This window comes from Cibotium barometz, chromosome 64, assembly GCF_041138505.1.
Source record: "Cibotium barometz isolate CiBa-2024 chromosome 64, ASM4113850v1, whole genome shotgun sequence".
NCBI lineage: Eukaryota > Viridiplantae > Streptophyta > Polypodiopsida > Cyatheales > Cibotiaceae > Cibotium > Cibotium barometz.
In genome coordinates, this window is record NC_141109.1 from 7,519,231 (window position 1) to 7,543,947 (window position 24,717).

The 24,717-nt window shown below is 48.3% G+C and overlaps 1 protein-coding gene across 2 annotated transcripts in view; it reads right to left on the reverse strand.

The window, feature by feature from the left end:
• Positions 1–24,717, reverse strand: part of TRS120 (transport protein TRS120) — a 69,996-nt gene that overhangs the window by 15,764 nt on the left and 29,515 nt on the right. For both annotated transcript variants that reach the window (XM_086796915.1, XM_086796914.1), the window contains 6 exons: positions 18,269–18,351; positions 18,089–18,148; positions 7,918–8,209; positions 7,467–7,750; positions 6,466–7,343; positions 5,439–6,365 (listed from right to left, as the gene is read on the reverse strand). In XM_086796915.1, coding sequence (XP_086653041.1) covers positions 5,439–6,365; positions 6,466–7,343; positions 7,467–7,750; positions 7,918–8,209; positions 18,089–18,148; positions 18,269–18,351 — 2,524 coding nt within the window. The remainder of the gene's footprint in view (positions 1–5,438; positions 6,366–6,465; positions 7,344–7,466; positions 7,751–7,917; positions 8,210–18,088; positions 18,149–18,268; positions 18,352–24,717) is intronic.

Sequence of the window (24,717 nt, forward strand, 5' to 3'; positions counted from 1 at the left end):
TGCCCCCAATTGGGAATAGGCTCATACTGACGAAACCACTGGATTCCTAAGATCATGTGACATCCCAAAAGGGGAGAGAATGAAATCTCACTAGAATGAGGCCTTTTGAACTTGAAAAGAAAACTGTTGTGCTATTGAGATATGTGGGTGCGGAGACCAGGTGTAAACCCGTCTACCTCCAAATGATAGGGCACTAAGGTAGAAACTCATGTTGGTAGCCAACTGGGGAGAGATGGCGTCCTCAGAACTGCCCATGTCAAAAAGGATTATGAATTGGCAGCCCTTGGCAGAGCCATAAGCTCAGATCAAGCCTTTCTGTGTGGTTGTTGCCTCACCCTCCTGCTTAGCATCCAGTACCACGGATAGCATGGGATGCATAGAAGGTAAGATCTGAACCGCATTGGCGGTAGCAAGCGGATCGGGAGGAGCGGGGGATACTACGGCCGGCAACTGTGGCAGAAGGCTCTTTGGAGACTTACTCCGCTTGCCTTTTTGGACAATCCTTCTTACCATGCCCAATGGTATGACAGAAAAAACATCGTTTTTCTGACTGATACTGTCTTTGCTCCTCTGGAGGAAGATAGCCTCTAGTAATGCCTGCTTTAGCCTTTTCCTCAAGGGTTTTCTTAGGCTTGGATTCCTTACCCCCTGAACTAGAGCTAGAACTGTTGTCTATCTTAGTGTCTTTAGGAGATGAATTACCCTTTCCCTATTGGGGTTTGGTACTGGACTGAGATGACTGCTTGGGCTTGCCTCTGTTCATCTTCATTTCTTCATTCTGAGCGAGAGTCAAAGCCCGGTCATATGTACTAGGTTGGGAAGTTACGAACTGTGAACCGAATGTTAGGATCCAATCCACAAATAAATTGCTCCATCTTGGCCTACACAGATAACCCTAACTGCTGTGCTAAAGAGATACCTTTTCGAAAAACTGAAGCACTGGGGATCCGTTCTGTCTGAGTCCATAGAACTCATTTGCCAGGCCGGTCATGTACTGGGGCGGGAGAAATCTGGTCTTTAGGTGATGGACAAAGATGTCCCAGTGAAAGGCTATGACACCTGTGGTTTGGTCTGTATGAATACTAGACCAATGTTGCCACCAAGTGACTACCTCACCAGTGAGATGGGGAGCCACTACGTGGACACTATCCTAAGGGTCTCGGATCCTAGCTAGTGGAAAATGAGCATTAAACTCATGAATAAATTGATTAACTGTTGAATGATCACACTTACCATCATACTTTCTGAAGTTTGGTTGACTGTGAATGACAGTAGTCGATGCTGCGGACTGCAAGCTGGTGGCACCTATGGCTGGGAAAACTGAGGAGAGATGTTGAAACCTCAGGTGTATGGTCTCCTTTTCCCGTCGGTGCTAGAGTAACATACGTTCTCGATCAAGCTCACGTTGGTGTTCCCGAGCGGCGAGTTCAGCGCCGGTCTTCGTCGATCCTGCGTTGGGCTTCCTCATAGTCCCGTCTTTCTACTTTTTCTTGTTGCTTTCTAGCTTCTGCTTCTGCTTCTGCTTTTTCTTCTCTCCTTCAGGCCTCATCCTCTCTCCATTGTTGTTCCATCTGAAAGAAGAGGGAGATGTAGTCGGGTGCTGCGGGAGGCGGAGGAGGACGTGCTGCTGCTGCCACCAAGAGTTGGAGACGCTCCATGAGCAGCTCGTTCTGAGCTCTAAGAAGAGCTATGGTGTCTACTGTAGATGGAAGAGCAAGGTCTCCTTCGGGGGAGACATCTTCCGGCCATAGTGGCACCCGGTTCGCACACTGCCCAGGAGGTACGGTCGATACGTACGGATCGGTACGATACGGTGGAGGTATGATCGACTAGGATTCGATCGTTTTTTTGCTCTTCTTTTTTCTGACCATTTTTTGGGATTGTTTTTTGATCTTTTTTTCACTCACAAGTGCTCATTGCTCAAGTCTATCCTCTCCCTTGAGCTCTCCTTCAAGGCTCAAGCCTCTCTCCCCTCTAGACTCTCTCAATCATCTCCCTCTTCCTCCACCGTATTTTTTTATTTTTAAGTTTTTTTTAAATGGACCGTACCTCCACCGTATTTTTATTTTCAAAATTTAGCGGTGCATTCCAAGACCGTATTTGAACGTACCGTACTGAATCGAACTTTTCGTACCTGACAACTATGCTTCCGGCTGATAAGTACTCTCTTCTGTAAACATGATGATGAAGTCGGTGGTCATGCCGGAACACAATCTCACCATCCAAGGATGCCCTCACGCCAGGATACGGTGTGTGTGGACAAGTTGAATCTGATACCAATGTAATATACAGCGGAAGTATTTGTATTGGAGGATCCTGTCACACAAATGCTCACACCGTCTTCTGTATCCTGAGTTTCGCAAGTTTAGCAATCCTCTTTAATACTTCAAGCTTTAGAGAGATATGTGGGAGAGAGATGAGAACTATACACCAGATTGGGTCCCAAATTACCCACTAAAGGGCCCCCTATCCCATTACCGAGATAGTATTTGCTTTATTACTTTAGAGAGAATGATTGTGGACTGTAGATAAGCCAAACGCAAGATCTCAGAGGATCGGAAGCCTACTGTACACAGCTGTAGAAACACCACAATGAACTGATCTCGAGCCTATGCACTCTTCCCAAGGGCATGAGGAAGGGATGCACCCCTGAGGCTGAGAAGGGACTATAGTGGACTGTTCTAAGCTATGAATGAATGCTGAGAATGCTTATGAATGCTGTGTAACCTTCACGAGATGGCTGGGGCATGTGTGGATGATGCATAGAAGGCTGAGGACTGCTGTAGGACTGCTGTAGGACTGAAACGCAGATCTGTAGGCGACTGTGCACAGGCCGGCTGAGGAATATGCAGAAAACGCAGATATGTTTGCTGATTAGGGCCTGTGGAGGTACTGTACGGCTGCGCTTGAGGACTGTACTGCTGTAGGGACTGCTGAACTGCTGCGTTGGAGAACTAGGGTTGACTGAAGCAAAACGCAGGTGCTCAAAGGGCTGGAGAAGCACACGCAGATGCTCAGAGGGCTGGATGAACTATGGCTGCAGGCGGGGGTATGCTCCTAGGGCTGAGGATATGAGGCGCCTGAATTCTGATGGCTGAATGGAGAACTAAGCACAATGCTTGCCTATTTATACTAGTTGGTCAAAGTTGGCTGACTGGTCATAAAGTTATTAAACTTTATGTTATAAAATGGCATTAAATGCTAATAAAATACTATAAAATATTGGAAAAATACTAGATAAATCCTAGTTCATTTCCTAAGGCTTTTGTGATGTTCTAAGTGATGCACAGGCATATGAATGCATGTTATGCAAAATGCAGAGTGCTTTTCTGATGAAAACCCTGAGGCTTCTATTGACTCTACATGCATGAATGATTCTCTCTGTCATGACCCTGTGAAATTGGAACAGCACAAGTGTGGGCATGGTGGTCGGTGAGCAAGATAAATATTTCACGATTCATACTTGGGTGCCCGGACAAATGGTAACATGTGTGGACATCCCCAAGTGTGAAGGGGGACCAAGGGATTTAATATTCTAATGTTCTAACCTTGGGTGGCCCCTAGGGATAAGTTTTAATAAACTTAAAAGGGCCTTAGGACCTTAGAATTTCTTATGGATAAATTTGGGGAGAGGCTACTCCATTTTTGGAGGTACACGCCTCTCTCCCCTCTCTCTCTCTCTCTCTCTCTTGCTTTTGGAAAGGGGAGGGCGGCTGGCTGCATGGAGAGAAAGACGTGCAGGTCACCTGAAGGGGAGCCGTACAGAACAGCTGCTGCAGGTCGGCTAGTGCAAGTCGGTGCAAGGGCAGCTGGTGCAAGTCGGCTACAGGTCAGCAGCTACAGGCAGCTATTAGACAGTTGGCGCAGACGGCTCCTGCAAGTCAGCTGGTACAGGCGGCTACTGGGCAGTTGGCACATGCGGCTGCGGGACAGCTGGTACAAGCAACTGCAGGACAGCGGGTACAGAAACAAGAGAAGGGTGGTTGACAGGACAGCATGCGCAGCCTGAATCCCTCTCTCTCTCTCTCTTCTTCTCTTCCCCTCGTGTGAGCTCTAGAGGGCAAAGGCGGGTGGCTGCAATTCAGGACAGCATACTCTATACTCTCAAGGCTGGTGTTTTTGAGAAGGATTGGACGGAGGGACAGCAGTGTACCTCCTGAATATCTTTCTCTCTCTTTCCACTGGCTTACGACTGCTTCAGAGTTGTTTCTTCTAGCCCTTTGTGAGAGGAGGAGTGTGGCAGTTTTAAGGGTGGATGGTGGACTTGTTCTTTGGCTGAGTTTGAGGCTACAGTCATGGAACAGCCAGATGCGTGTCCAAGGCTTCCCTGTTGCATTGTCTTGGTTGATTAAAGGAGACAACAGTGTGTTGCTTTTGTGGGACACAGATCTGTATGTGTATCCTCTATGCTAAGAGGTCTTGAGGGTTTCCAGATTGGACATGCATGTTTCTTTTCCTTGATTGGCTTTGTTGTACTCAGTTAAGCTTTTCCATTGAAATTGAATAAAGAAATACCGAAAGGGGCGCCAAGCTTTGGGGCCAACATGCCACTAATGCAGTCAGAGGCTCAGTAACATCTGGTTCACTTACCCTTCTAGACACTTCACTCTGCAGTGGTGATTGGGAGGTTTTAAATTTAAGAGAGACTGCATAGTAGGTCAAGAGCAAGGTAGTTCGTCTCAAACAGGGCCTAGCGAGCTAGACAAAGAATTGGATTAGAACAGACAGGAACTTTAATTGATCCTCTTATCCCATGGCCCTTCAGTGTGCCCACAAGATCATCGGTTTCCATCGCCGCACTTGGAACTTTGGCCCTTCTCCCCTAGTGGTAGTTGTAGATCCCTCTTGGTGAGACTCTAGATTTGTGAAAATCAACCCTTGAACCAACTTCAGTGGGACCAGACTAGCATCACGTCACAGCAGGCCAGTCCCAAGATGGCTATCCCTTCTTCAACTGCTTCAGCATCAAATTCAGGCCGTATCACTCACTCCCTGCAGCAGCAGCAGCACTAGCTTAAGGCATGACACACCCTACCATTGTGGAGTTCAACCAATGACTTTAGAGCAGTTTTTCCCCCATAAGACCTTCCACTTCCCCAACCGACTGTAGATAGAGATCTTGCAATGGGGGGCCATAATGGGCAGACCGGCTGACTATTGGCCGCGTGATGTAGCATGGGAGTCCCAGAGCCATTGCCTTTAGGACTGTCTGGCTGCACATCAAGGTGAAGGTTCTAAACACCAAGCCTCAGGTCTTGTCACTCCAACAATACTCAAAGAGTATGCACAGAATAAGGAGGTAGAATTCTATTGAGGCTTCCTTTGGCAAGGAATCCTTATTGAAATGAGCCAAAAAAGCACCAATTTGGGTGAGAGCAAAAAAAACCATAAGCAGCAGCTAGTTCAGCATTAATGGTACACAGTGTCCAGGTTCATACCAGCCCATAATACAGTCGCTTTATCCCCACCCAAACAATTCTCCCCTGCAACGTCTCGGCAAGTCACGCTGAAGCTCAAGGTCACAGCCTCTCTGGTATTGTTTCGCACGAGCATTTCTAGTGGGGTCAAGTCATGGGTCTGGATAGTGCTCTTAGATTTACCATTTGAAACAGCATCCTTCCCATCCCTGCTAGTATTTGTTGCAACATCCAAACCATTTTTAGACTCAGTATCATCTGACACTGACTTTGGAGTTATTCGAAAACCAAATGTGAGAGGATCAGGAAGTAGCACATCGATCGCTGAGGCCTGAAGTGCCTCTCGAATTGCATCCTTTATAGCCAGCTCCCCAGTGCTGTTTCTTCCCGAATTCCATTTCACACAAATTCTAGAGCTCAACTCCTTGATGGTCATGTTTAGCTCTGCTCTTGTTTGCCTCTCTGATTTTGGTAGATCAGTCACTTTGTTGAAGTAAGCTTTGTTTGGAACAGGTAGCTTCAACCGCTCTAAAGGGATCAAAACCCTTGCAGAGTATTCACGATCAATCCTTGTGCTAGGGTACAAGCACTCCACACTGTCTTCCAAATGCTTCAAGCCTTCCAAGCCTTCTCTAGTCCCCCGTTCACAAACTTTGATTTCAAAGACAACATCGGTCGGGTTCCACAGCTCCAGCTCTAGCAGGCGCAAACCCCAACTTCCTCTGTATGGATCCATTTTTACAAGACTATCACCAGACTCCACTGATGTCACAGGGGGGTTAGGGTTGGTTGTATTGATTTGTGCAGGAACTTCCATAGACAGCAACCGTGCATGTACTAAGCACAACCCTCGGAGCACATGCATTTGCAAAGGAATAGTCAATCTTCTTCCTGGTGGGATCTCAGAGCTCTCACTCTGAGTTTCTCTATCATTCTCTGTTGCCTCTCCTGTAAACAATATCGGAAAGACAATCACTCAGCCACTTGAGCACACAACCAACACTCCACAAGCAATTGAGAACTACCGATAATAAAAGATCAGAATTACCTGCATAATGGATCACCAAAAAGGGACTAGTGGTATCTTTAAACATCCTTCCAGGGTTGTTCCCGGTATCTTGGAGATGGATTATCTCAGAGTTGGTAGAAAGCTGACCAGCCTTTAGTATCACAGGGATCACAACACTGGCTCCAGGTAGCAAAGGAAGTGCCGCTTGTAGCACATTGTGTCCCATAAAAACAACATGTTCTTGCTGCTTTCCTGTCAAAGACATATGTGCTTCTACAACTGGCACTGCACTTGTATTTATGAGACTTATTTGAACTTCTCTAATCTCTCCTTCATACAGCACGGCAGCACCCTGACCTCCAACTATCTGTGCAGTAAGGAGAGGAAGAGGGGGCATAATAACTATGTCTGGACTCAAGGTTTGACGCAATTTGGGGCCTCCAGCATTTCGAAAAGGATCACTTAAACTTAGGCCCTTTGCCGCATCTGATAAGAGCTCATTTATGTCTTCAAATATATGTTCTGTTATCACATCAAAGCAGTGAACAATGCAGCCCCTGAGAGATATTGAGCCCTCTTTCAGAGGAATACCAGATAATAACAATATCCGAGATGAATTGGATGGAAGACTCACTACAGCAGGATAGGCCTCAAAATCTCCAGACTCCACTGACAAGTAAATGCTCTCAACAAACACTTGAAAGGCACATGGATTTGCAAGTTCCACTAACACTTGCACAGGCTCTCCAACCACCCAAACAACTTCGTGCTTATTTCCAGAAGTGGAATCACCTCCTTTGGCAAATGGAGTGTAAATAAAAGGGCCTGAAGGAGCTGCTCCAGCCCACCAGTCTTTCTTTCCTGGACTTCGCCTCACTATCTCCATTTGTAAGGGCAAACTCGGAACGAAATGCAACCTGCAGGCAAACAAAGTTTTTTGTCACAATCAAATAAAAATATCCAAGCAAGATACTTTCTGCAATTACCGTAGTGGACAAAACATACATCTAGAGATTCAAAAATAAATAGATTTCTCTGACCTAACGAAAGGGAGAGCAGGATCTGAACACCGGGTTCCTAGTGGAAGTTGTCTTGCTGCAGTTGTCAAAGCACTGGCTAATCTAGCTTGATCGCTCGGTGTGATAAGAGGGTAATGGCCCCTCAACAATCGCGCTGCTGAGCTCCAAGCTGCAAGAGGGTCACTTGCTCGTACAGCTGCTAGCAGCATATCATTGAGTATATTCATCTGCAAAGTGCTCCACAGTCCATCTGAGTCGGAAGAAAGGTACTCTTTTTTGCACTCATCATTGATTCCTTGAGCTTCCTTCCATTTACAAGTTCAACATAAACCAGATAAGCACTCTTCCAAGGCTTCACAAAAATACTTATCATCATAAAACTAGAATGCATGCCCTTCATATGTACGGGATGGCAGACTACTTGCAGCAGGCTTACGTATTGTATCCTGGCAAACACCAAAATAGGACTCACTTCATCTCGTTCGACCCTCTTTGGACAAGAAGACTTGCTTTGAACATTGTAAGTCTTTGCTCCCAGTGCCAAGACTTGCAAAGCGCTAGTGGCCGCCCATTGGCCTTCTTGCTGAAGATAAAGTTGAGCCACTTGTCTTGAGAAAAATGCAGCTTTTCTTTCATATCCTAGAGATCCAAATATGCGAGCAACCTCAACATATAAAACAAGACGATCACTGGCATCCACCATACTTTTGGCTCCTTCTACAGCACCCATTAACAAATCTGCTACTTCCCTAGCAAGTTCCTTCCTGCATGCACAAATTGTTAAGTACAATGATCAAACATATACATAATTAAGTATTACTAGAGTGTCATGTGCTTGAGCCATGTGTCATTGTGTCGTTGAAATTTATACGTGTCATATGTCAGGTTTTTGAGTTAGGTGTCTTTGTTATAAGGGAAAAAATAATCACATGAGTATGGGTAAGAATTGGCATGCTTCATCTCAATGAGTTAAAGGATTCAAGAATGGGCCTTTCCCTTCCCTTTCATGTGTTTGGGCATTATTGCAAAAACTTAGCATCCACAAGGTACTCCATTCTCACTTCACATTTTTACTCAAGAAAAGCCATTACAAACCCTGTTGAGGCATTTGCATTCCAGCTTGTCAAACAACCCTTTCCAAACCCGTTGACAACAACATTTGAAAGGTTGGTTGGCGAGTTGGGAAAAGCCACATTGGTTAGAATGCCACATTACATTAGGCTTGGCCTTCAGAAAATAATGGTATGCCTACATATCAATGAAGAGACTGTCAGTGCCACAATTAACTGCACTGTGGAGCTGTGCCATCGCCATTGTCATCGTGTTCTTTCTTTCAATCAACTCTTCTTGGCAATGAACCTAACACATTCATTGAATTGATCTTGCTCACACATGTGAGCATGTGTGGGTCTGTGGGAATCGGCTAACTCTATGGCATGTGCCTCCTACCTTTAAAGCATGGAGCCGGCACTCCTTTTGCGGCACTCTTCCCTAAATCATTCACTAGAGCCCCACAACGTGATCTTGTTGATGATATCAAAACCGAAGCATGTCACCACACTGTGTGGTTCTGTTCTTCTTATAGCCCAATTGGTAGCTCGTGTACTTGCCCAGAAACGTCCCTTGGATATAGTCTCATGGACTCCGTATTCACATACCCTATGTAGTGTTCTCTTGTCCTACGAGCTCTCCTGAAGATTGTTTCTACAATGTTTGGGTGGAACAATAGAGAGCAGATGGAAGGGAACATGGGCACTTGAGAGGGTAGTGTGAGAAGGCAGCCACTTTGGAGATACTCATCGACAACCATATTTTTTGCAATATTGTTTTCATATGAATTGGTATGGAAATATGATCAGAAATGCCGATGATGCTATGTACTTGATTCTCCCAAGATCAATATACATAATTTGAGGGAGGGGCCATCTGTTCCGGCTCATTGTGCATCTCTTGTCAATTCTGCAAATATTGTGCTTGTTGTCCATTAGATCTTTTAGTGTATTTAAGTGTATTGATTAGCATTGTGTTCAACCAAACATTCCACACCAACCAATGTCCTCTTTTCAAGTTAGCCAGGCCTTACATGTAGTCACAACCAGCCCCAGATGCTCCATATCCACAATATATAGGTGCTATAAAAATCATTCCAGGTATATGACAACTTTGGAACAACCCACAGGCTTGTATACACACCCCAGGCAGCCCATCAGCAAGAAAACGCAAAGGAGAAAGGTCCTGAAGCCACGAGACCAGTAGCAACCATGGTCTTCAGGAGAAAAACGCTGTCCAGCAGTACAGCAGAAGGCAGCTAGGTAGCCCTCTTCCCGAGTGCTCTGCACAACTAGGTTTGGTCATTCTTTGGGTCGATTTACAGCCTACAGGTCAGTCCAATACTCATTCAACAATAAAGCAAATACACCTTTATGGTGGGGGCCCTTAAAAGGATTATTTGGGACCCAATCGGGTGAACTCTCTCTGCTTTTCTCTCCTTCACTCTCTCATGTAAGCAAATCTGAGATTTTTATTTTTATTTTTTTAATTTTTTTCCCAAGAAAAGATCCTTTCATTAGTTATATAAAAACGCCCGTAGGGCTACAAAAGATCTCTCCTGCTCATAAGAGAAACAGAGCAGTGAATACAGCAAGGCAGCCCGGGAGACTCTCCCTAGGTGCTGCAAAATACAAGCATCAGTACAAAGGACTGAGGGGCTAAATCATACAATAGGGGGGGGGGGGGGGGGGAAGCCAAACAGGTGGCCTGTAATGCCAACGGGGGGATCCCGTGTGTAAGGTATAGAAGGGGCCGCTGCGCCAGGTGGTGTGAAAGGCCTGGCGCCGCAAGATCGCCTCATCCGACGGTCATACTGTCCTCGCAAGGTGTGGATCAACTCCTGCCGAATCCCCCGTACAGTCTCTGCTGGTGGCTCCAGTCTCCCCTCAAAGGCCGTGAAACACCAGGCCCTCCAGGTGAACCAAATGGTGAGGCTGTTGAGAAGCTCCCATCGTAAATCCCTCTCCTGTGTCCAGCTGGCGGACGAGAAATCCGGTGCCGGAACCAGGCGAGGCTGGCCCCTAATGAATCTGATGGCCTGACTGTCCTGCTCCATCTCATAGCCCATAGCACGCCCTGACGAAGTCGACCACGCAGCAGCACCCCACGTAAACATACCCTCTGGAGAGAGGGGGGCCAGAATACGCAGCATCCGCAGCCAAATCTGCTATGCCTGAGGGCAATCCCAAAGGCAATGTCTCTGTGTCTCCATAGGGTGGCCGCATCGGACGCAGGCCGCCGGAAGACCGCTGTAAACAAGCCAGGTGCCAACTGCTGAGCCCCTGTGTGGGCGACCAGCCACTGGAAAGTCGAGATCCTGTGGGCCTGTCGACTAGCCCAGAGCCGAGCCCAAAAATCCTCCAGGAACTCCTGTGAGAGTCCCTGTAGCCGCCAATGCCTGCAGCTGGAGAGACCATCCTCCTCGCCGCCAAAATATGCCGCCCCAGCCGAACAGTATACTGGAAAAAGGTGATCTATGTGGCCTCAAGGGATGCATAAGGATCATGCCACTCGTACCCCCCAGGGTCCCACTATAGCCGGGCCAAGGGGCGCGCTGCATATGCCCATATGCGCCAATTCGGGAGTACATCTGCAAGGTCGGGGTCAATATGCCACTTCCGAGAAGCGGCGGCCACTACCCGTATCCTCTGAAAGGTGCACTCTGCAACCAAAGGCGACTCCACCTCCACTCTCTGAAGTCTGCCCTCATCTTGAATCTCATAGTAGAGGCATCTGCCATCCTTAGCGCAAGCTCTGACAGCAATCAAGATCTCCAACTGTGTAAAGGCTCCCATCCACCGTGGGGCCACTAGCTCGAAAGGCGTGAACCACTCCTCTGTGAGTGCCTCCTGAATATCATCCCTCATAATCAAACCCCCTCTGAAGTGACTCAGCCTCTCCACCTGGATCTCCTCTGGTAGACTGCAGAAGGCCTGCCAGTCTCCAAAACTACGTGCTGGGCCTGCCGCTAAAGGTCCCCAGGCTAGACGAGGCCGAGAACCCACCATATGACCCTGCTCTGTGCGATCCGCTGGGCTCCAGATGAGCGGCTGTCTGGCCCGCTCCTCAACACAAGAAGGAGGCCGCTGAGAGAGCCCCGGTCTCCGGAGGTCGCCGAGAGAGCCCCGGTCTCAGCAGCTCCCAAGCTCTCAGGATGCTCAAAGCAAATCTATCCTCCCATCCTCTACTGAGGCCTGTCCTCCTCATCTCTATGAAGATCCAGCGAATCTCTGGTGCCCAAGTGCCCCCTGCTGGGGGAGCCCGAGCTTGCAGCCGCTGCAAGAGAAGCTCTTTCCAAGGCTCAGCGCTTGGAAGCAGCCCGCGAACAAAAAGCTTCCCCAATAAGGCTCTACTCTGATCGACTAGATCTATAATGCCCAAGCCTCCCTGAGCCAGCGGAAGTGTAATAACTGCCCATGCAACCTTTGCCCGGGTTGGCTGACCGTCCTGCCCAGACCAAAGAAAGTTCCTGATCACAGGAGTTCCTGGAGGATTTCTGGGCTCGGCTCTGGGCTAGTCGACAGGCCCGCAGGATCTCGACTTTCCAGTGGCTGGTCGCCCCACATGGGCTCAGCGGTTGGCACCTGGCTTGTTTACAGCGGTCTTCCGGCGGCCTGCATCCGATGCAGCCACCCTATGGAGACACAGAGAAATTGCCTTTGGGATTGCCCTCAGGCGCAGCGGATGCTGCGTATTCTGCCCCCCCTCTCTCCAGAGGGAATGTTTACGTGGGGTGCCGGGCTGCTTGGTCGACTTCGACAGGGCCTGCTATGGGCTATGAGATGGAGCAGGACAGTCAGGCCATCAGATTCATTAGGGGCCAGCCTCGCCTGGTTCCGGCACCGGATTTCTCGTCCGCCAGCTGGACACAGGAGAGGGATTTACGATGGGAGCTCCTCAGCAGCCTGACCATCTGGTTCACCTGGAGGGCCCGGTGTTTCACGGCCTTTGAGGGAGACTGGAGCCACCAGCAGAGACTGTTCGGGGGATCTGGCAGGAGTTGATCCACACCCTGCGAGGACAGTATGACCGCATCCGGGGCGACTCGGATGAGGCGATCTTGCGGCACCAGGCCTTTCACACCACCTGGCGCAGCGGCCCTTTCTACACCTTACACACGGGATCCCCCGTTGGCATTACAAGCCACCTGTTTGGCTATCCCCCCCCCCCCCCCCCCCCATTGTATGATTTAGCCCTCAGTCCTTAGCACTGATGCTTGTATTTTGCAGCTCCTAGGGAGAGTCTCCCGGACTGCCTTGCTGTATTCACTGCTCTGTTTCTCTTATGAGCAGGAGAGATCTTTTGTAGCCCTACGGGCGTTTTTATGCAACTAATGAAAGGATCTTTTCTCGGAAAAAAAAAAAAGAAAGTTCCTGATCAGCCTCTGTACCTGGCTGATGCAAGAGCTCGAGAAGATCCAGCAAGACGTAATGTACCACATGGTCGCTAACAGCACCTGATTTGCCACCACCACCCTCCCAGGCAAGGATAGTCGAGCTGTACTCCAATACAAAAGCTTCTTCCGAATACTCAGAAGAAGCGGGGCAATCTGCTGCTCAAGTGACAAATCTAGTCCAATCTGGCATCCCAAATACTGCACTGCTGTGCCAGGAGAGGGATCCATCTAAAACCGGGGTCCGGGCTCCATGCCGGAGTGGGAGCACTACTGATCCAAAAGGCCACTGTCTTGCGCCAATTGATCAATGCTCCCGAAGCTGCACTAAAAACCTGAAACAACTGCTCTGCCCGAAGAAGATTGTCTCTTGGCCATGCAAAAATAAGCCCGTGTCATCTGCAAACTCAGCATCGAGCAGGTCCTCCCCCCGGACTGGGAGCTGGAGTCCCTCTCAAACCAACCTCCTCTGCCGTCAAATACATGCTCATAGCCTCCGCAAAGAAGAGAAAAAGAAAAGGGGCGAGGGGACACCCTGACGGACTGATCTGGTCAGCTCAAAACTCGGCCCCCGTCCTCCTGCAATCAACACCTGGCTACGAGCTGTGGAATACAGAGCCGCCACCCCTCTGATCCATCCTCGCTCAAAGCCCAGGCGAAGCATAGTGCCCTCTAAGAAACCCCAATCAACTCTATCGTATGCCTTCTCAAAATCGAGAAAGCTTCAGACCAAGTCCTCGCCAAGAAATCTAGCTCGGGCCCGTCGCCTCCCAGAAAGTAAAGATGTTGTCAAGGATACTGCGCTCCTTGACGAATCCTGTCTGGGTGGCATGAATCAACTCCCCCAGGATGGGCTGGATCCTCAAACTCAAGGCCTTTGCTAAGACCTTGTAGACAATATTGAGGATCGTAATAGGCCTCCAATGCCGAATATCATCTGATACTCCCTCCCCCTTGGGGATAAGAAAGATCAAGCCCTTTGAATGTGGCATCACCCCAGTGTCCAAAACATACTGAAGCCCCTGCAGAGGCCTGGCCCCAAAAGGTCCCAATAGCGCATAAAAAAAGGCCGGCGTCAGTCCGTCCTCCCATGGGCAACTATGTCGCGGCAGGACCCTCAAGGCCTCGGCAAGCTCAATCTCTGAAAGAGGCGCACCAAGAACTGTACGCATACGATCTGTGACCCTCCTCTGCACATGGGCCCACACAGTCTGCCTGCAAGCATCTCGATCCTCAGTGGCTGGCTCCGCTGAAAGCAGGTCTCTATAGAATGCCGTGGCAATGGCTCTGATCTCCCCGGGCTCAGTAGCTACCGATCCATCCGGTCTACCAAGCTGACGGACTCCTGCTCGAGCATGGCGGGGTCCAGTGATCTCAAAAAACTCCCCAGTCACTCTATCACCAAGCTGCGTCCACTAAGAGGCCTGACGACGATAGTAAAACTCATGTCTCTGCTCCTCTGCCTCTCTAACCTCCTGGCGTGCCTGGCTCAGCTGTGACGCCACCCACTCACATGCAGGCTGCTGCTCCTGAAGGCGCTGTAGCGAAGCAAGGCTGCGTCTCAGCCGATGCTCCCACTCGCGAATCTCTCCCAATCGTGTCAAAGCTGCAACGTGCAAAAAAGAGCTAAGCTCGATGAGACCCTGGGCACACTGGCCTACTGCATCCTGGTCAGAGCACTGACTATCATGCCAGATCCTCTCAATGTCCTCAGCGAGACTGGGATCTGTAAGTACCCTCTTTGGGATCCTCAACTGCAAGCTAGGCTCCCGTGTCCTCTCCTCCAATGTCAAGATAACTGGCGCATGATCTGAAAATGAGGTGCCAGCGAGAATGCCAACGGAGCCCCCTCGCTCCCCTAACCAGTCGCCCACATAAAAGCAATCAATCCGTGATAGATTAGTCCCTCCCTGCCAGCGATCCGACCGAGAGAATCTAAGACTGTCCTGAGAACGGGAGAAGGCCCCATGCTACCATACATCAGTGATCCTCAATGACATGCAAAACCGGTCCCAAGCTGCAAGCTCCCTGCCGTGCACTGTAACATGACTGCCTCCCACCCTATCGGCCGAGTCCTCAAGCATGTTGAAGTCTCCCCCGACACACCAATGTGCGGCCTCTGGCAATGCATCCGTAACCTGAGTCCAGAACTCTACTCTGGCACTAGCATGATTGGGCGCATAGACGTTGAGCACGCCCAATAGCTCATCATGCATCCTCAGAATGACATACTGTGCTCTACCAGGCACAATGATCCCTCGATCCACAATGGCCTGCCGCCATACATCTGCAATGACCATGCATACTCCTCCGTGTCCACCCAAAGGACCAAACCCTGCAGACCAAAAGGTGTCCCATCTACCAGGCATCACCGAACCATATCTCCGGATCCTGCTCTCACCCAAGTGGTGCTCCTGCATCATCAAAATATCAATGCTGCCACCAACCAGGCATCTTTGAAGCTCCTGCCTCAAGCAACCACGATAGCGTATGAAATGTGCTCCGCCAAGGCCCTGTACATTCCATGAGATGATCCTCATGGATGACCTGCTGAGGTGGATGCTATCTCAGCCGTAAGGCGGGCCTCCGCAAGCGGCTTGGATGGAGAGTAGTCCCCATCCGAGCGGCTGCGAATCTGCCCACCCGGTGTACTGCAAGAATCACGGATCAAACGCCAGTGGTGGCTGTGGCCCATGGCGACTGCCTCCCGCTCTGACAGAGCAACCTCGTGTATACATACATATCCAGGGTCGCGTGCTAAATCTGCCACTATGCGAACGACCAAATGACGAATCCCTGAGGCATCCACACTCCCGGGATCCAAGAAAAAATGAGCCAACTCCCATAGTCGGCCTATCACATCTGTCACCTCCAGATCGCTCACATGATGAGAAAACTCAACTGCCTGAGTCTTCAAAGTGCTTAGAGCGAGCTCTAGAGTCCACTCCCGGTCGCAAGGGCCACAAAGAGGGAACGAGAAGGCCACCGCTGAATCTAGTGCCTCCTCCCCGCGGGCCGGAGGTATCACTACATGAACTCAGATGGGTGCTGGCTCATGGGGGCCCTTTGCTGCAAAAAGCCGTGTGAAGGCGTAATCAAAAGCCTCCGAGCGCTATCTAATGCCGAGGCGACTCAGCCGACTGCGGATAGATGATATCCGTGAAGCCCGAATCGGCATGGTAGGCCTCCGCTGAGGTGCTCGAGCGAGGTCGGTGCTCAACGCCCTCCGGACTGCAAGTGAACGCCAGGGGGCTGCCAGGGCCTCCCGGGAAGGTGAGGCGGGCCGGGGGGGGGGGGGGGGGGGGGGGAGGGGGGGGGAGAGGGAGCCGCTGCCGAAACCGGAGCGGGGATGAGAGGAGGCGAGGGTGGAAGCGAGGCGGTGGGAGGGGACGGGGGTGGGGGGGGTGAAGGAGGGGGTGCTGGCATCTCCTGGTCCTCAGTCATCGCCGTAGGAGTCTCCTCCTGGAGGGGAGCAAAGCTGTTCCTCACAGGAACCCAGTGAGGCTGAGACTGTGGCTGCTGCTGCAGCGGTCTCTGGGCGTGCTGCTGTGGCTGTCTCCCTCGGCGGCGCCCCTGTCCAGGCTGCCACTCCGAGGTCTCTGTGGCTTGAGCAGGTGTCCCGGAGGTAGCCTGCCGAGCCGCATCTGTGGGCGGGCCATCAGGGGCCTGCTGCTGTGGTGAGGGTCGGGGTCTCCTGCAAGGGCAGACCTTGGCCAGATGACCGACCTGCCTGCAAATGAAGCACTGGTTCGGGAGCCCCGAGAACTCCACTCTCTGATCAATCCATCCCCCCCCCTATCCTAGGTAGCTGAATGACCTCAGGAAGGGAGGAGATGTCAGACACCAAAACTCTGACCGAAGGTAGCCCAGCTGCTCTGGCCACCACTGAAGCTGCTGTGGGGCCAGTCTCTAGTACCAAGCCCACCAATGCTCCTAGCCTAGAGAGGAGCGGAAGATACTCCCGGCGGAGTCCAGGGAAGCAAACTGTAACATGAAAAAGGCGCTCTCCCTGCTCAGCCGCTGCTGGGTCAAAGCCATGCTGCCAAGGTCTGAAGAAAGCCCGAGCACCCCTGATGTCAAGGGGACTCATGGCAAGGACCTTGGCCACGCTCTGGGCGGTCTCGAACTTGATCTGGTAATGTCCACGGCCCAGTAGCTGTACGTCCAAGATCTTGCCCACATCTGCAAGAAGGCGGGCCTGGAGAAGATCCCGGATCTCCCCTCTGCTGGGGCGAGTGCCGACTATACGGCAAATGGTGGAATGAGCCTGGAGGCGTTCCACCTCTGCGGTGAGGCTCGCTTCCTCTTCTGGCGAAAGAGAAAGCCTGATGGGGGTGTCCTCAGGGGCGGGCGAGGGGGCTGCGGGGGAGTCCCTCTGAGGCGGGGCGGGAGGAGCCTCCATCAGAGTCTGAAGCTATGGCGAAGAAAATTGGGCGTCACCCAACTTGGGTGAAAATGACCCCAATTCAAAATAGGGCCTGCCCAAAAACGCCTAAATGTGCCAAAGAAACCCAATTGATCTTAACAAAAATGTGAATAACGCCTATGATCAGGTAAGATGAAGTGCATCAGCCCCAAATTACTGCTGCATCTCAAATGCCCTGTATTGTAACAGGACAACAAGAAGTTTAATTCTTCAATTCTCTGCTCCACTGCAAAGTCTTTCTTATCTACATGTCATTGTTAGTTCTAAAGCATTCTATCTATGATGTGAGCAACAATGGTGTTTGCTGACTATCTGATTTATTGTGTTTCAATGCAATGGTGATCTTTGCAAGCGTTGCAAACTTAATCAAGGTTATTTTGTGAATGAACCTTTATTGTGATTGGTACATAAATGTGCTGTTTCCTTTTGCTGCTCCCCTGTTCCCTTTCCTCACACTCAGGACAATTCCGTTCCTGTTTTACCATTCCTGTTTCTGGCAACTGTGCCTCATTTACATCAAGTCTTCAAGATGTACACTGGTTGTGTATAAACTAGACATGACCCTCAGGTCCATCCAAACACTATGCATACGTTACTTTCCTCTCACGTAGTAGATTGTGTATATTGTGGAGCTGCTCACTTGGGTACTCTAGAACTCCTTTCCATACGCATACTCTAGGCTGGCTTGTTACTCTGGCCTACTGTCACAGTCATTTTTCCAGGAATGATCATGAAAAGCAGATACTTTTAAGGCAAATCAAGGCATGGAACTACCTGCAAAGAAACCTGGAAAGCTTCAGCGTTGCCTCCAGCTCAAAAGCTATGGCTGTGGCCCTACCAAGATACAAGCACAGCTTGTTAATTGGCCGCTAAATAAAATCAGCACCACTACATTCTTTACAATAATGCTTCAAAAGAAAACAAGAGCAGAGTTTAGTCTAAAGAAAAGCTAACCTTCTGTACAATTGTATGACCTCATAGTAGCGAAACTTCACTTCATCCTCAATATACGGATCCTTATGTCCCAAATGATGTATCTGCAAAGTAACCAAAACCCTCTAATGTAGCTTCTTGGATTGTCTAATAGAAGGGCATGAGTATATATAGCAAAGAGATACAAGATTCAAACAAATTTGAAGCTTACTTTTTCTAGAAACAAATAGAACTCCCCGAAAAAATGCAAGAGAGGCGTTGCACTGTTCTTCCGACCTTGAGCCCCGGCCCTTTCTTTGCATCTTTTATCACTACTAGCCCCTAGAGTGTTCCCCCCTCCCCCCCACCCCACTTTTCTTTTCTTTTCTTTGTTATTACTAGCTTCAAATCAACTAGCTCCAGATCAGGGACACACTCCAACGCCATAAAGTGGCCCCACCCCAAGAGGTTACACTGACGCCATCTATTTGGCTCTTGATGAGGATACCACATGATTGGTTGGGTTGTGTCATGTGCATCCATTAATCCCGACGCTCATAGACATGAATAATCTCATTAGCAAATATATACGCAGATTTAGAGCAGATTTTGCAGCCCTACAGGCTCCCAGAAGTGCCCAAGACATAGTCCAATAGTTGGGACACCTTTGGAGCATAGTTTGGACACAAAATATGACTTTTTGGACAATGTTTTGTGGGAAAAATAGGCAAAACTGACTTGATTACGAATTCATACCTTTTCCCTATAAATACGATCATTAGACATTCATTAGGATCATCATTCAAAGATCAAAAGGATCCATTTGTGAGGGTTTGTAAGGCAGCAAGGACACAGTGGTGGATCAATAGGAGCTTCTCTTGTCCAATTGCAAGTAGAGGGCTGTAGGGATCTTTGGTATGCATCATGAAGCTGAAAATCAGTAAGATCATTGTATATATAGCATGTTTTGGCAATATACAATAGATTAGGTCTCTCTCTCCTTCTCTTCTGTGTTTTTGCTAAGCATAGGATTAGTATTCATCTTCTTTGCTTAGCATTAATCAAAAACACGCTTCTGCGACGCATGTTACATTGATATCAAACTTTACGTCATCCTAGGACAGTCCATAGATTACGTTTCGTGCTAGCAATAGTGTTTTCAGTCCTAGATTCAATGTGGAAAGTGGAAAAACCAAATTAGGGTTTCTGTTTTTAGGATTTCAGCAGATCTTGGGGATTGAGCCAATGGATATGAAGTGCAATCTTCAATTGGACCGAATCGGAGCAAAGGTGTATGGATTACCTCAATGCTCCAAGCTTAGGAGGAGGGGATGTCATGTGCATCCGTTAATCCCGATACTCATCGACATGTATATTCTCATTAGCAGATTGAAGGGCAAACTTAGAGCGGATTTTGTAGCCCTACAGGCTCCCAGAAGTGCCCAAGACATAGTCCAATGGTTGGGACACCTTTTGGGCATAGTTTTAACACAAAATATGACTTTTTGGACAATGTTTTGTGGGAAAAATAGGCAAAACCGATTTGATTACGAATTCATACCTTTTCCCTATAAATATGGTCATTAGGCATGTTGGAACATATATCATCTCCAGACGGTCTACATGTACCCTAGCATATGCTTGTACTCGTCATTTCTATGAGGCCCTGCATTAGCATATCTAGCAAACATCGTTTAGGACTTTTCTAGCATTTTTATGAGTCTTTTTTTGGCTATTTATGGCATATTTATGCCTCACGATTGTTGTCGGCTTGCTACAGCTAGCCGACTGGCTCATCTGGGAGATATATAAGGATCCACACCCTTCTCCTCGTATCTCATCTCATTCTTGCATATTTGCTGGAGGTCATTGGCTGTTGCAACAGTCTCTTATGCTTTTAAGCACCAAAGAGCTTCCTCGTGCTCATTTTCAGCAATAATCAACTATCTATAGCCTTCTACCGTTTTTACTTGGCATAACACTGAGATGCACAATTCTAGCACCCCCTCTGCAGTTCATAGTGTGCAAGAGTCTGAAGTAGAAAAGCTGATGAAGATGCAACCATGGACCCTTCCAATACTGCAGATACCGGAATCATCTCGGAGAGAACACCCGGCAACCTATTTCCTCGAAACAAAATGCCACCACAAACAACAAGAAACTTTGCTTGGCTACGAATTCCCACACAAGTGTGCAGTGAACTCCAAGAATAGATGATGAGCTGCTGGACACACCGCGCCCACAATCCCCAATAGTGGAAGGAAAACACATCACGTCCCAAAAGCCTCGAACAATGAACTCGGAACAGATCCAGTTCATAATCTCTGCTATATCAAAAATAACCATGTCATGCCAAATGTCTAATGCTTGGAACTCCGAATCACGGTTCCCATGCACCAATAAGTGGAGCTACAATCAGCACCCTCTCCTGCCCACAAGCCTCCTCTGGCTGGAAGTACATGGGGGAAACTGCATGTATACTAGAAAAGTACACCATCTGGGTCCTCTCGAGCCAAAAGCACCCTGGGAGCCCTAGAAGTGGTACTAGAAGAATTTGTATCACTGTCGTGTGTCGTGTCTTTGCCCTTTCTCTGAGATGAAGACTTGCTCTTGGTCTTGTCCTTCTTCTTGGACAAACAATCCTTGGACAGATGTCTCCTCTTCCCACAAGAGAAGCAGCGACTCCTACCTTTCTTCTGAACTATGGAAAGTGCCTGGTTAGATCTGTTGAGAGACACCTTCAACTTACCCTGAGAAACGAGAATGGACTCTTCCTCCAAGAGTAGGGAGCTATGATCATCAAAATCCAACTTAGTGGATGTGACATGGCACCTCAAAGATCGAGAAATCGCATCATAGTCCGAGGGAAGCTTGGTGAGAATAAGTGAAGCCAGCTGAGCAGAGGACAAAGCAGCACCCATTGCCAGTAACTAGTCATGGGATAACCTTGGCCTTCATGAGGAACGACTGCATGGAACTGCCTCCAGGGATAACAAACCACAGAGTTGCCCTTGCAAGGTAACTCCCCTCATCGATGAATCTCGAGCAAAGAGATCCTCCAATTTAGACCATACCAGATGAGCATTGGTGAGAGTTTGCACGGCCAATGGGACCTCCTCTGTGATGGTCCATTCAAGTGTTGAATGCGCCTTCGAATTTCGATTCTCCCAATCTTGTAATTCCGCAAGGAATTCATCCTCTTGATCCTAAGTCCACCTCCTAGAGTTTTAAGGATGCTCGGGCTTCTTCTCAGTGCCCTGAACAATATCCCACAAACCCTTGTGGATGAACCAGATCCGCATTTGCAGCTTCCAATGGGCATAGTTGGGTCCTTTCAACTTGTCAACCTTATTCGTACAAGGGGGAACCATATCCACAACAACAAAGAACACAAATCTCAGCTCTCCAAGACTCCTCTCAAGTGCTTTCCAGCGAAGCAAGGCTCAAGAACCAATCAGCCCCCTCTCAAACCTGAGAGAGACAGAGGCTGGACAGCAGCCAAAACAATCCAAGAACCACCCGAGACCTCCTACCGGAAGGGCAAGGACTCGTGGAGGAAGAAGAAAAAATAGTCACTTGTCTGGCACATAGTTGTTTCTCGTATCGGTACAAATGGGTTCATACCGTACGGTTCGTACGGTACGAGTTCCCCTCCCCTCTCCCAAAAAAAAAAAAAATCCCTTGAAAAAAAAAATCCCAAATGCTTTAAAAAAATATAGAAACGCTGCTTAACAAAGATCCCAAATGCTCGCAATACTTCGCAACTTCCGTGTCCACTCGGTATTCCATATGGGGTTGTTGAGAGACCTAAAAAATCTGGCGAGGTAGACTGGTAGTGTACATTTGATTGATAAAATGAGAGAATCTTGCTACATCACTTGGAAATCCCTTGTATAGGTAGGCTAGACAGTTAGATTCTCAAGTTATGTAGGAGGGAGAAGATTTGGACATGGCCATTTTGATCTAGAGAGGAGTCCCTAAACCTATCACCCTAGATGCACTGCTCGTATTTGTGCAAGGACGGTCCCTTAGTCATAAACGCTACACTGGGAGACCTTTGGTATTGCATTACCCATCCAGGTTCTTTTTTGGAGACAATCAAAAGATCCAACTAGGAGAGACACATATCCATGTTTTGGTTCCTCAAGCACTGTAGACTCCTCCCCTCCCAACCTTTCCTCACATTCAAGCTTGAAAGCTCCATAGGTTGTAAGTGTAAAAAATAAAAACCGTATTTTATCGTACGGTATCTGAAAATTTAATATAGTACCAAAAATTCCCGTACGGTATCGTATCGTATGGTATCGTATTTTCGTATCGTGACAACTATGGTCTGGCAACACCATATGCAAGAGAACTCACCAACAACTGATGCCGGAGCAAAAAACGCAACCAGAACTCCAATGCTTGCCTCTATAGAAGAAAACGCAGCCAAGAAGACTAGCCGACAGCAAACAGAGGGCTGGCTGGACTAGAAAACGTAGCAAAGTAGTGAAACACGGCTACTGTTAAAGACCGATTGTCACCATTTGGCCACCCAATTGGTTCACCCGTGCTTTCTCATCATGTATGTACATTGGACAGGTGTCCATGGCAGTTATTTATGCCGGGGATTGATGCCACTCATGTGATACTGTGGACTTGGCTTTCCGTTGGGACTTGTGCCTCTGTGTACATGCCCGGATATGCCTAGTGGATTGGAGTTCCATTGGGTTTGGTACCTCGTGTACTTGCCTGGAGCACATCTATTTTGGTATAGTAGTCTCATGAACGAAGATTGTCCATACCAATGTTGCACTGCATAGCATCTTTATGTGCTTGCTTGCAATTGAAATTGCATGTTGTTTTCATGCTTGCTTGACCAATGTGTACTTCCAGGTAAGGGAACACCGGCTCCCGAACCGTGCGTGTGAAACTATCTACTGATATGGTTATGTGACATGTGACAGGTGGTAAGTATTGGTCATAAACCTAGCCTTAGGAATTAGCACTAATTTATAAGTGAGTGTGTACACACTTCATTAAGTTTTGGGCAACCAAAACTCACTTATAAATTATGACCAGACCGGTGTTCACACACACCGATGTCCCGAGGTGGACAAAACCCAATGTCCACCGTCCAGACCTTATCCCCTTTGTACAAAGGGAGTAACCAACCATGTGTCCTTTCTAGCTTGCTCCACAAAGCACTTGCTTGCCACCTCCAATGGACAACTCACCACCTCACTCTTCCCTCTCTCTAGAAGAAGACGCCTCCTTCATGAGGGCTTTTGGGCTGTATTTTCTGCACTTTCTCCTTTCCAACTCCATGTCCAAGCTTGCTAAGGTGTTTCCCAAGCTTCCAAGAGTGTTTCCGGGTGCTAATCACTCTCCTACACACTCCCAATGACTGAAATTCAGCAAAACAGCTCTCTTTCTTGTTATAATTTCTAGTCTTTTTGCTAAAAACCCTAATTTCAACCCTCCTTTCTCAAGTTGAACCATAGGGGAAGCTTTCCCAGGGTTCCCTTCATCCTCTTGAAGACTTTTATCACGAAGAATTGCCACAAATCAAAGATTTCAACACTCCAAGCACTTCCATCGTGAAGACTTCCACTGTCATCGACTCTACTTGCAATTAGTAAGCTGTTATGCATATGGAAGCAAGTAGCTGGAGGGAGAAACCAGACTAAAAGATCACACACCTTGTGTAGTGTTCTCTTGTCCTACATGCTCTCTTGCAGATTGTTGCTACCATGTGTTGGTGGAACAATAGAGAGTAGATAGTAGGGAACATGAGCACTTGAGAGGGTAGTGTGAGTTGCAAGTCTACACCGACAACCACTTGTTTGCAATACTGTATTCATATGCATCGCTATGGAAATCTGGTCAAAAATGCCCATGACACTATGTACTTGATTCTCCCAAAATCAATATACTTTATTTGAGGGAGGGGCCGACCGTTCCAGCTCATTGTGTGTCTCTTGTCAATTCAGAAAATTACTTCTTGTATTGAGCATGTATCCATCAAATCTTAGTGTATTTAAGTGTATTGATTAGCATTGTGTTCAACCAAGTTACATTGGTATCAAAGCATACGGTTCTCTTTCACTTCTATCGTGAAAGACGATCACCGTGAACACTAGCTATCTCTACACTTAGAACACTATGGACAGCCATAGTGAATGTTGGAGATGCTAACACAAGAGGCGAGGACAATGAAAATCATGCCTCCAATGCTTTACAGGACAATAGGGAACATGAATATGTGGGACAGCCGTCCCATGGCAAAGGGAACCCGGAAGATGCAGGAAGAAGAGTCTATAGTCTTGAGGGCTGAACTTACTCGTATGCAGGCTCTCCTCCATGCACAAGAAGAAGAATTGAATCTCTACCACCACGAGGATCCATTGGCACATGACCGTTTGAAAGCCAAGGAAGCTAAATCTTATATGGATCATGCAATGGCAATGATTGCTCAAGAGTTGCACATGCAACAAGGAATGCAGCAC